Source organism: Bufo bufo, chromosome 4 (genome assembly GCF_905171765.1).
Source record: "Bufo bufo chromosome 4, aBufBuf1.1, whole genome shotgun sequence".
NCBI classification, from domain to species: domain Eukaryota; kingdom Metazoa; phylum Chordata; class Amphibia; order Anura; family Bufonidae; genus Bufo; species Bufo bufo.
Window position 1 is genome coordinate 543,797,931 of NC_053392.1, and position 12,800 is coordinate 543,810,730.

Sequence of the window (12,800 nt, forward strand, 5' to 3'; positions counted from 1 at the left end):
TAGTCCCGGATACGACTGTGTACCACCAGATACCTATTGACTATAATAAGGAACCAGCGATGATCCTGCTGGTTTTCAGCATAAATGCCAGCTTTCAGCTAAACAAAAAACGTTGCATGTGATGACTATTGTCTGGCCTACAGCCAGCATATATGCCGACACAGGCTAACATTGGATTACCACTCTATACAGGAGTTCTTATCATTTGTGTTAAAGGGGTTTTCCAGGCTCCTGACATTGATGACCTCAGCATAGGTCATTTATATCCAATCATTGTGAGTCTGAAACTCCGCTCCGCTTTTTGCTGTTTTCTCAGACCCTTGCCACTTTTTAAAAAAGTGAGTGGAGTGGGGAGGCCTGAGGAACGGACTTCCCCAGCCTGACACATTTAAAGGGGTATTCCAATAATGGGAAGTTATCCCCTCTCCACAGAATAGTAGATAACTATTGGGTCAGTGGGGTTCCTAGAGCTGGGACCTCCACCGATCACAAAAATGGTAGCCCCTGGAAATGAGTGAAGTTGCCAGTTGGGCGTGCACGCAACCACTCATCAATTTCTATGGGCCTTTCAGAGATGAGATGAGAGAATTGAAAAATTCGATTTGCCGCAAAGCCGAATTTCCTCGTGCTTCTTGGTAGCAAATTGATTTAACCTGAAATAGTGTAAAAAACAAAAAAATGTATTCTTACCTCTTCCATTTGCTCGCGACGATCTTGATTGAAGATCTCGGCCGAAATCCCAGGTGTGGGGACGTATGGCAACGCCATCTCAGGGCGCATGAGATTTCGCACAAGATCTTCAAGCAAGATGGCAGCGGCCGGCCTGTCGCTAGCAAATGGAGGCGGTAAGTATGACTTAGTTTTTTTTATTGTTAATTTTAGTTTTTACTTTCAGATGCCACGATCATGTATGAACGCTGCATCTGAGGGGTACAATGATAGGGGGCGGCGCTATCTCAACTCCCTGTCATTGCACCTGCTACTTACAAAAAAATACGCTTTGTGACGAAGTAATGATTGGTGAACCCCCACAGATCTAATAGTTATATCTTGTCCTGTTTGTAAATGTGGCAAGGGTGTCAGACAACAGCAAAAAGGCATACATTTTGACGCAAAATAGAACTTGCACAACAATTTATGATTTTTCTCCATCAGAAAACTGTAAAAGCACTTTGATACATTCCCCTATATGACCCAGTATCCTTTACTGAGCCACATGTAGATCACTACATGATTTAATGGTGATTAATTGTGTACCAAAACTACACTGTGTAAGCACAGCCTTAGGCCTCTTACACACGGCCGTTGTGCGACCATTACTTGCATTGGGGACCGCAATTCACCCAATGCACAGGCCTCATCCTTCAGCAGCCGTGACGGATCCAGGCACGTTAAACTTGAATTGGTCCATGATCCATCTGCGGTGCGGAGGTACGGATAGAAACATCACGGAAGCACTCTGTAGTGTTTCCTTAGGGTTACGTGCCTCCATTCCGCACTGCAGCTTCGGATTACAGACCCATTCAAGTGAATAGGTACGCATCCGTAGTGGCGGCTGGGCACGACGTACTGTGGGACAGCCATCGCCATAAAGCTTTTAAAACAGTCTTTCTCCACCAGACGGAATGACAGCATTTCAAAGGCCAGTAATTTTGAAATGCTGGCATTCAGGGCCAGGGATCAAGGGTGGATAGGGGGGTGCTTCCTCTTTCGCTCCAGTGTTTGGGAGATGGAAAGCTGAACGCTTCCGTGGGACATTGTGGAGATGCTTGGTGACCCAGGTGGTGGTGTTGCTGGCAGATCCTCTGTTTGTGGGGTGGCAGGTGCCACTGTCACTCCAGAGCTGGATGAAGAGGCCGAGACTGCAGCAGAAGAGGAAGCAGGAGGAGCCAGAGACCTTTCTTGGTTTTTGAGGTGTCCACTCCACTGCAGCTCATGCTTTGCACTTAGATGCCTGGTCATGCAGGTTGTGCTCAGGTTGAGAACGTTTATGCCTCGCTTCAGGCTCTGATTGCACAGCGTGCAAACCACTCGTGTCTTGTCGTCAGCACATTGTCTGAAGAACTGCCAGCCAGGGAACTCCTTGGAGCTGGCTTTGGTGTGCTCGGTCCCTTGCTGCTTTGGGCAGTAGCAGGTGTACTGTCTAGGGGACGGCTCTTCTGCTGTATTGGTGGCTCTGTGCGACCACCGCCTCTTCCTCCGAACTACACAGGTCACTCGCATGACCTTGATTCTATGTGGAGTCGAGGACCTCATCGTCCTCCACATTATCTTCCACCCAGTCTTCACCCCTGCCTTCCTTGTCGGTCTGCACACTTTTGAAAGCCACAGCAGTTGGCACCTGTATTTCGTCATCATCCGAGATGTGCTGCGGTTGTCCTTCCATGTACTCATCTTGAAACATAAGTGGTTGGGCATCGGTGCACTCAATCTCTTTTACTTCTGGGGCAGGGCTATGTGGATGGCCCTGGGAAACCCTGCTAGCAGAGTCATCAAAAAGCAGAAGAGACTGCTCCATGACTTAGGGCTCAGACTGCTTGGCTGATTTGCAAGGGGGTGAGGTGAAGGACTGATGGACATGGGCTGCAGTTGCCAACTCTGATCTTTCAGCAGGAGACTGGGTGGGAGACAATCACCTGTACTTGTTCTGGCCTCACCATTCGTAGAGCCGCATTTGGCCCTACCAAATAACGCTGAAGGTTCTGTCGCCTACTTGTACCTGAGGAATGTGTTTCACTTGTGCGTGTAGCTGGCACAGATTGACCACGTCCTCTCCCTGCAACAGGAGCTCCCCCAGCAGCATCACGACCGGGGCCACTTCCCTTATTCGGTGCTCTCCTCATTCTCCGCAAATTTAGGATCTTGCCCAAAATGGGTGTTTTTTTTAATAACAGAAGATAACAGCAGTATCTAACGTGTGTATTTCACACTGACAGATGCAGCAAAAGCTGCAAATTTAGTATTTGGCCCAAAATGTTTTTTTTTTTTTTAATAACAGAGATAATAGCAGTATCTAACGCATGTATTTCACACTGACAGATGCAGCAAAGGCTGCAAATTTAGTATTTGGCCCAAAATGGGTGTTTTTTTAATAACAGAGATAACAGCAGTATCTAACGCGTGTATTTCACACTGACAGATGCTGCAAATTTAGTATTTGGCCCAAAATGGGTGTTTTTTTTTAATAACAGAATATAACAGCAGTATCTAACGTGTGTATTTCACACTGACAAATGCAGCAAAAGCTGCAAATTTAGTATTTGGCCCAAAATGGGTGTTTTTTAAATAACAGAATATAACAGCAGTATCTAACGCGTGTATTTCACACTGACAGATGCAGCAAAGGCTGCAAATTTAGTATTTGGCCCAAATGGTTGTTTTTTTGCTGTGTCAGAGAATACGGATCCGTCCCCATTGACTTGCATTGTGGGTCATTTTTTGCCGCGCATCCCAGGATGGAAAGCAAACCAGCATCATGCTGCGGTTTGCACTCTGGTATGAGAACGGAACAGAATGCATTTTGGAGCATTCCATTCTGTTTAGTTACGTTTTGTCCCCATTGACAATACATGGGGACAAAACTGAAGCATTTTTTTCCGGTATTGGGACCCTGTGACGGATATTAATACCGGAAAATATTAACGCTTGTGTGACAGTAGCCTTAGCCTTAGGCCGAATGCACACAGACGTGGAACACGGACGTGAGCGGTCCGTGGTATCCCGGCCTGGCATCCTGCTGACAGCAGGAGCGCACGGAGTCATTGGTTGCTATGACGCCGTGCCCTTCATGCGCCGCTGCACTACAGTAATACACTCGTATGATCTACACGAGTGTATTACTGTAGTGCAGCGGCTGCATGAAGCGCACGGCATCATAGCAACCAATGACGCCGTGCGCTCCTGCTGTCAGCAGGATGCCAGGCCGGGATACCACGGACCGCTCACGTCCGTGTTCCACGGCCGTGTGCATTCGGCCTTAGGGTGATGGCACACAGTGCAGTTCTGACATGCATTCAGGATGCAGTTTTCAATTTAGCCAGTTTAGCTGCCTCGTTAAACCCTGGTTGTTCTACATTGTGGGAATGTTTTAAGTAATTCCAGCTTGCTACAATAAAAAACTGCATCCTAAATGCATGTCAGAATTGCACTGTGTGCCAGCACCCTAATACTACCTTCTATCAGATGCTTATTTAAGTCATTATTATTATTTTGCAGCTGAAGAAGACAAGAAAGAACTTCCTCCAGATGCAGGTGAGCACAGCTCTAATTCCATTGAGGTCTTTCACCTTTTTTGTAGGTTTTGCAAAACCTAATTTGTGGCTGTAGATGTCAGAATTAAATTTTTTAAATAACTGAGCATATACTGTATTTGCTTATTATTCGTATTAGTGTTGGGCGAGCATGCTCGGCCGAACACCTTTTTCTCTCGAGCATTGCAGAGTTTTGAGTGTTGAAAGGTGTTAGAGACCCAACAGTCCTTTTAAAGACCATTGTTTTATCTGGCTCCGAAATATATTAGCGCAACGTGAGCTAAATTGCCTGCAGCGATATTACATGCGCTACATCTCCTGTGTAACGTTAGCCGCTGGTGACAGCAGCGACATTACCTGTGCTAATCTCCTGTATAACGTTTGCCGCTGGTGACAGCAGAGACATTACCTGCGCTACATCTCCTGTATAATGTTTGCACATCATAAATATCAGTGTCATTCAGTTAAATTTTTTAGCCGCTGGTGACAGTGACATAACCTGCGCTACATCTACTGTATAACGTTTGAGCATCCTAAATATCAGTGACATTCAGTTAAATTTATTTGTGCATACACTTACTGTACAAAACCTGCGCTACTGTACGTGTAACATACTTGCAAGCATATATACCATTTAATATGCTCAAGGCGAGCAGTAAGGGACGGGGAAGTGGCCATGCTGCTGAGGGTGCATGCAGAGGCCATGGCCCTGGGCGCGGTGAAACTGTGCCTGCTGACAGAGCTCAAGAAACACACTCGTCCACAATACCTAGCTTCATGTCCCAGTTTGCAGGGCGGCGCAGGACACCACTCTCGAAGTCACACCAGTGCGACCAGGTGGTCGGTTGGATTGCAGAAGATAATGCTTCCAGTCGGTTAAGCACCATCCTGTCTTCCACAAAGTCCAGTCTCAGTAGCCAAGAGTCTGGTCAACAGAATCCTCACCCTGATCACCCTTCCTCCCACCATGGAGAGTCTTGGCAAATAAATGATCCCACACTCGGATATTCCGAGGATCTCTTTTCATCGCCATTCCTTGATTTGGCCCTCTCGCCAAGCCCGCTTGAGGAGGGACATGAGGAGATCTTGTGCACTGATTCCCAAACTCTTGAGCATCCACAGTCAGAAAAAGATGATGGTGGGGAATGGCAGTTAGTGTTTCACGAGGTGGATGATGATGAAGAGAAACAGTTGCCAATAAGTCAACCGCAATTAGTGTCTCAAGAGGTTCATGATGAGGATGAGACACAGTTGTCAATAAGTGGGGTTCTTGTTAGGTCAACAAGTCAGGAGGATGACCAGAGTGAGGAGGTGGTGGACGATGAAATCACTGACCCAACCTGGGAAGGTGGCAAGCCGAGCAAGGACAGCAGTACAGAGGGGGAGGGATCCGCAGCACCACAACAGGCTGGAAGAGGCAGTGGGGTGGCAAAAGGGAGAAAGCGGGCCACACCAAACAGGCCTGTAACTGTTCCCCGGAGCACCGCCTTGCGGCACACTGGGTAAACGTTGTGGAGGCCGGGAGCGAGTCGTACCCTGGGATGGCACAGGTGCTACCGACGCAAAGGATTGCGGGCCCGACTTCCTTCAGGATTTACGCCCCCACCTACATTAGTGGCTGCAACCCCCCCTTCTCCTCCTCCACCTCCTCCACTTCCACCTCTGAATTCTCATCTTGCAGCACAAGTCAGCCATCAGTCTGTAGCTGGAAGCAGTGTAGCACTGCAGTGGGGAAGCGGCAACAGGCCGGGCTAAAACTAATTTGCTTAGGTGACAAACAGCACACCGCCGCAGAGCTGTGGCAGGGTATAAGGGACCAGACTGAGCTGTGGCTCTCGCCACTCAACCTACAACCGGGCATGTTTTTGTCTGATAATGGTCATAACTTGGTCGCGGCTTTGGAGCTCGGCAAGCTCACACACATACCATGACTAGCGCACGTGTTCAACTTAGTGGTTCAGCGGTTTCTCAAAACCCACTCCAATTTGCCTGAGCTACTGGTGAAGTTGTGCCGCGTGTGTGCCCATTTCTGAAAGCCATCTACAGCTGCCACCGGTCTGGCAACGCTGCAGTAGCACTTGCAATTGCCAGCTCACCGACTGTTGTGCGACGTGAGCATGCACTGGAACTCCACTTTCCACATGTTGGCCAGGCTTTGTGAGAAGCAGAGGGCAGAAGTGTAATACCAGCTGCAACGTGGTTGTCGCCTTTCCAGTCAGCTTCCGCTCTTCACAAGCGACGAGTGGGCATGGATGTCTGACCTCTATGAGGTTTTACACAACTTTGAGGAATCAACACAGATGGTGAGCAGCGATGCCGCTGTTATCAGCGTAACCATCCCACTTCTGTGTCTACTGAAACGCACGCTGCTCACAATGAAGGTGGACACTTTGCATGTGGAAGAGGTGGAAATGGGGAAAGACATTACACAGGGTGATAGCCAGACCACCCTCAGTTTGTCTTCTCAGCGCGAATTGGATCAGGAGGAGGAGCTGGAGATGGTTGCCTCTGCTACAGCGTGGATGGGCCGAAGAGGAAGAAGAAGATGAGGAGATTGAGAGTCATCCTCCTGACGAGGACAGCAAAGTCTTGTCTGTTGGGAATCTTGCACACATGGCTGACTTTGTTATGCTGCCTTTCCCGTGACCCTTGCGTTATACTTATTTTGGCCAACACTGATTACTGGTTGTTCACCCTTCTCAACCCCCGCTACAAAGAGAACTTCTCATCTCTCATTCCTGTTGTGGAGAGGAGGAGAAAAATGGTGCAATGCCAGAAGATCCTTGTGTAAAAATTGCTCCAAAAATTTCCAGCTGACAACGCTAGCAGCAAGAGTACGTAGTTCCTTGGGCAACTGAGGAAGGGAGATGAGGGGAACACACAGCAGTTCCAACAGAGGCAGGGCAACACTCTCCAAGGCCTGGGACAGTTTCATGAAACCCCGCCAGCACCCTCACCCTGATGCATAGCCTAGTGTCACAAGGAGGGAAAAGTTTTGGAAGATGGTGAAGGAGTACGTAGCAGACCGTGTCAGCGTCCTCAGTGAGCCCTTTGTGCTTTACAACTATTGGGTGTCCAAGCTGGACACGTGGCACGAACAGGCGCTCTATGCCTTGGAGGTGCTGGCCTGCCCTGCTACCAACGTTTTGTCAGAGTGGGTATTTAGTGCTGCTGGGGGCATAATAACTGATAAGCGCATCCGCCTGTCAACTGAAAATGCTGACAGGTTGACTCTTATCAAAATGAACAAGGCCTGTGTGGTGGAAATAACAGCGCCACTGGGTTTTAAAGGGGGCTGTTTGCCAGCCTTTTGCCTCAGGATTATGGCCCACAGCCTAAATCTGTGGAACTGTTTTGGGCAGGAAAGCCATGCTTGTGGTCGGTCAAATGTGACTTCTATGGAATTCGGGAACCCCTGCTTAGATCTGGGTGATTTCTGGATATGTTGTTCACCCAGATCAGAGCTATCCAGGGATGTATAATTTATGGGGATATGTGGGGCTTTGGGGTGTTTTTCTGTGTTCTGGGGAAAAATGTGTGTTTTCTGCCTGTGAGTGATTAAGTTAGCCCATTGTGTTTCGTAATTGTATCACAGGCAGAGGCCATTGTGTTTGTTAATTGTATCACTGGCAAAGCCCATTGTGTTTGTTAATTGTATCACAGGCAGGTGGGGGGGTGAGGTTGTGTACAATTGCTGGGAGTGTTTTCATACTGTAAATGCATGTGATTGGCTAATGTAAAAACTGTCTCAGCCTTCCACAAGGTCCCCAGGGGAGTGTCCCTTGCTGGAAGACCTGCATAAAAGGCTGACATGTAGCCACATTAAAGAGTTCCTGTTTTACCCTCAACATAGAGCCTCGTCTCATGTGTGTGGGAAAAAGGCTGCATCTACACTGGGGATTGCTATACGCTGTATAATCCCCTGGCTATAATACCTGAGCTCTTTTAAGAACTTGTTAGTGCATCGCTCTCTGAAGGAAGAGAGGTTCACCCACTGGAACCTGGAAGCCTTGTCGTAGGTCCAGGGTGGGTAGAAGATGGCAAGATCCCAACCAAACTGCGGCTGTTCGTGGGGACAGCACTAGGAGCATCCATCAACGGAGGTACCTAGTCAGGGTGCTAGGAGATCCATTACAGCCTGGATTGCCCCTGACTTCTCTCCTCCACCAGAGGAAAGCGGCTGAACATAAAGGCACTTTAAATGTGGCTTTTATGGTGTATTGAATAAACTGTATTCCCATGCACCCCTTCCACAACAAAAATAGGGTATATGGTTCAATTTTCCTTTTCCCGTCATCCTCCATTATATCAACATGCTTATTAGGCTGCTCCGCTCCTAATATTTTAGAGGGTCAGCTCAGCAGCAGGCCCTTGCTCCTAATGTTTTAGAGGGTCAGCTCAGCAGCAGACCCTCACCCTTAATGTTTTAGAGGGTCACCAGCACACCCTCGCCCATAATGTTTTATATGGTCAGATCAGCAGCAGGCCCTCACCCGAAATGTTTTAGAGGGTCAGCTCAGCAGCAGACCCTCACCCCTAATGTTTTAGATGGTCAGATCAACAGCAGGCCCTCGCCCCTCATGTTTTAGAAGGTCAGATCAGCAGCAGATCCTCACCCCTAATTTCTTAGATGGTTAGCTCAGCAGCAGACCCTCACCCCTATTTTTTTAGATGGTAATTTCAGCAGCAGGCCCTCACCCCTAATGTTTTAGAAGATCAGATCAGGAGCAGACCCTCACCCCTAATTTTTTAGATGGTCAGATCAGCAGCAGGCCCTCTCCCCTAATGTTTTAGAGGGTCACCAGCAGGCCCTTGCTCCTAATGTTTTTGAGGGTCACCAGCAGGCCATTAATCATAATTTTTCAAGGGTGTGTATGATGCCCTCCTTTATGTGTAATAAAGGGTATATTGGATTGCCGGCCTCCTTGTAAGGCTTTATAAGTGTAGGAGTCCCACTACCTGAACAATTGTACCACAATGTGAATGAGGCCCTCCTTTATGTGATATATAGGTTGTATCGGAATGCCTCTTCCTTGTAATTTTTGGCAGAACTTTCACTTTATATACAAGTAAATATACAGGAAAGAATGTTTCCTAACCATTTGTCCTCTAAAATCGATTTTATCTTCAGTTTTGTGCGTATTAATTGTCAGTCTGTAAAAGTGGCGTACTACTCGGACAACATCGTTCCCAGCAGCGACCTGAGAGTCCAAGATGCATCCAAACATCCTCCCCATGGCGGTTCCCGAACCATTTCGGTGGTGTTTCCATCAATTTCTGACCTTTTCCTATGAACCAGACACCCTCCCCTCTTCAGAGCAGGGGGTGCCTGGTTTAATGCTCGGGTTCTCCCATTGACTTCCATTGTGCTCTGTAGAGCACCTGAGCACTTTATGCCCGATCAACACTAGTACGTATATAGAATTAAACAAAATATAATCAGGACTAACCAACAATTGAGCACTCTTTTCCACATTTCCAGCCCATGGGCAACAGACTCTTCTGACTAATTGAAGACAACACTATTGACACCTCTTTTTTTTCTTTTTTTTTAATAGAAAATGCTGGAGACCTCAAGGAGACTACTACTGACTCAGGTGAGGGTTCCAAATGAATGAATAATTTACCATTAAAACCCTTAAAACAATATAAGGTAACTTCTGTTTAACCATTTGTAGTCTCTAAAGAGCTTACCTTTTCCCACCCTTGAAAGTGAAGCATGTCTTTAGTGCTTATCTGTTTTGTCCCCAGTAACGTTACTAGTATTGTCTGTATATCGCATGTTGTGTTCAGCAAATACAGTACATAAATTTCTTGCAGAATTTTGGCCTGCTATTGATCTGAGCTCATGTTATTGATGTATATCTTGTAGCACGACGACACAGGCTCATCACTACTTTTTTTCCTGTGTCCTACTCCTGGTCTCTTCTCTTGCCTATCTGCTGGGACTCCGGCTCCCCTCTGCTGCTCTCTGGTGTCCCACTGTTGGTCTCTTCCTCCCCCGCAGGGGGATAACTCTCCTCTCCTGTTTCCCTGCACATGTTTTCCGCTTTTATTGCTATTTCTTCCATTACTGACCCAGCTAGTTTATTTGACCACATATACTTGTCTGATGCCCACCCTGACCTCTGCCTTTCTACTATTTGATTGAGTCTGACTTATTAGGATTCCTGACGGCTGCCTTGGTACCGTGTATCAGTGCATTCTGTCTGCTCATGCACCAGCCATTGCTATTTGAGACTACTTTAGGGTAGTGGCCTGGAAATTCTATGTGGTAAGGTTTATACCTTATCGAGTTGATTCATGATGAAGAACTCACAATCCCTCCGACTGAGCTCCCTAGAGCTCTGTGCTAAATCCTTTAACAACCTGCCTCATCTCCAATTGACCTTGTTTGGTTTCTGATGTGTCACTAAGGCTACTTTCACACTAGCATTCGGGGCTCCGCTTGTGAGCTCCGTTTGAAGGGGCTCACAAGCGGCCCCGAACGCATCCGTACTGCCCCAATGCATTCTGAGTGGATGCAGATCCGCTCAGAATGCATCAGTCTGTCAGCGTTCAGCCTCCGCTCCGCTCAGAAAGCGGACACCGTGTCCGCCTGGCCGTGCGGAGGCAAACGGATCCGTCCAGACTTACAATGTAAGTCAATGGGGACGGATCCGTTTGAAGATGACACAATATGGCTCAATTTTCAAACGGATCCGTCCCCTATTGACTTTCAATGTAAAGTCTGGACGGACCCGTCTGAACTACTTTCACACTTAGAATTTTTTCTACACTATAATGCAGACGGATCCGTTCTGAACGGATCCAAACGTCTGCATTATAGGAGCGGATCCGTCTGTGCAGACACCAGACGGATCCTCTCAGAACGCTAGTGTGAAAGTAGCCTTAGACTTCTACAGCTTTAAGGGTTTATCTGCTTTGGACAATCTGTTCTTTTTCAAAGGGTTATTCACTGCTGTGGTCCTGTAGGGGAACCTGGCAGCAAGTGTTGAATTTCCTTGCAGTTACGCCACATAGGAAATAAAACAGTGCACAACTCCCATTGAGATCAATGGGTTGTCCATGCAATACACATACCGTATTTTTCACTTTATAAGACACACTTTTTCCCCACCAAAAGTGTGTGGGGGAAATGGCTGTGTGTCTTATAAAGCGAATACTAGTGAGCGCTTCCATTACGGAAGCGCTCACTAGTATGCTTTAGGTACCGGGAGTAGGGAGTGAAGCGTTGCAAGCGCTTGTAATATTCACCCACCCGGTCTTCATTCCTGGGGCCGGTGCTGCACTGTCCTGACCCCGTACAGCGTCATGACGGAGATTACATGGGAGCGCGAATGCTGCAGGAGATGCAGAGGAACCTCGGCGCAGGAGAGGTAAGAGAAGTGTTTTAGTGTGAGGTCTGATCGGGGTTCTGGCAAGGAACTCTGATTGGGGGGTCTGACAATGTGGGCTGATCTGATGTCTGATGGGGGGGGGGTCTGACAATGAGGGCTGATTTGAGGTCTGGTCTGAAATAAAGGGCTTATCTGAGGTCTGATGGGGGTCTCACATGAGGGCTGATCTGAGGTCTGATGGGGTCTAACATTGAGGACTGATCTGAGGTCTAATGGGGGTCTGAAATAAAGGGCTGATATAAGGTCTGATGGTGGGGTCTGACAATGAGCGCTGATTTGAGGTCTGGTCTGAAATAAAGGGCTTATCTGAGGTCTGTTGGGGGTCTAAAATAAAGGGCTAATCTGAGGTCTGATGGGGTCTCACATTGAGGACTGATCTGAGATCTGATGGGGGTCTGAAATAAAGGGCTGATAAAAGGTCTGATGGGGGTCTGACAATGAGGGCTGATTTGAGGTCTGGTCTGAAATAAAGGGCTTATCTGAGGTCTGATGGGGGTCTAAAATAAAGTGCTGATATAAGGTGTGATGCGGTCTGACATGGATGGCTGATATGTAGGTCTGATGTGATGCCCTGATATGGGGGTCGGGAGTCAGCAGGGTGGCAGCAGTGGGAAGTCGGGAGCCAAATGTGCCCGGGGTAGACCACCCGCTTCGCAGGAGCCTACATGCACGGGAAGTAGCAGTGCACAGCTTCACGGAGGCAGTGGTGGTAACAGTCAGTCAGTGCGTAGTGTTGGGGGTAAAATCACCTACTCGGTGGTGTGTCAGTTTTTTGTTAAGCCTCCGGAGGAGGTGAACATCGCCATATGTAGAATCTGTGGGCAGAAGGTGAAGCGTGGCCAGGGTGTCAATGTTGGCACCATGGCCCTGCGACAACATATGCAGCGTCACCATAAAGTGGCCTGGGAGAACCGTAACTCCGATGTGGTGGTCCAGCCTCCGCAGCAACCGCTGCATCACCCAATGGCATGCAGCGGATTTCAAGCAGTCAAAGCTCCACCACCTCAGCTGTAGGGAGCTGTCTGTCCTTCCCATCATCTGCTGGTCCTGATGCTCCTGCTCCTCGCCCTCCTACTCCTCGTCAGTCATTTCGTTAGCAATTGATCACCGAAGCGATTGCCACGAGAAAACTGTATGCAAGCACTCATCC

The 12,800-nt window shown here is 48.0% G+C and overlaps 1 protein-coding gene across 2 annotated transcripts in view; it reads left to right on the forward strand.

The window, feature by feature from the left end:
* Positions 1-12,800, forward strand: part of MACROD2 (mono-ADP ribosylhydrolase 2) — a 2,731,696-nt gene that overhangs the window by 2,509,867 nt on the left and 209,029 nt on the right. For both annotated transcript variants that reach the window (XM_040429978.1, XM_040429979.1), the window contains exons 12-13: positions 4,216-4,251; positions 9,809-9,847. In XM_040429978.1, the coding sequence (XP_040285912.1) occupies positions 4,216-4,251; positions 9,809-9,847 (75 nt within the window). The remainder of the gene's footprint in view (positions 1-4,215; positions 4,252-9,808; positions 9,848-12,800) is intronic.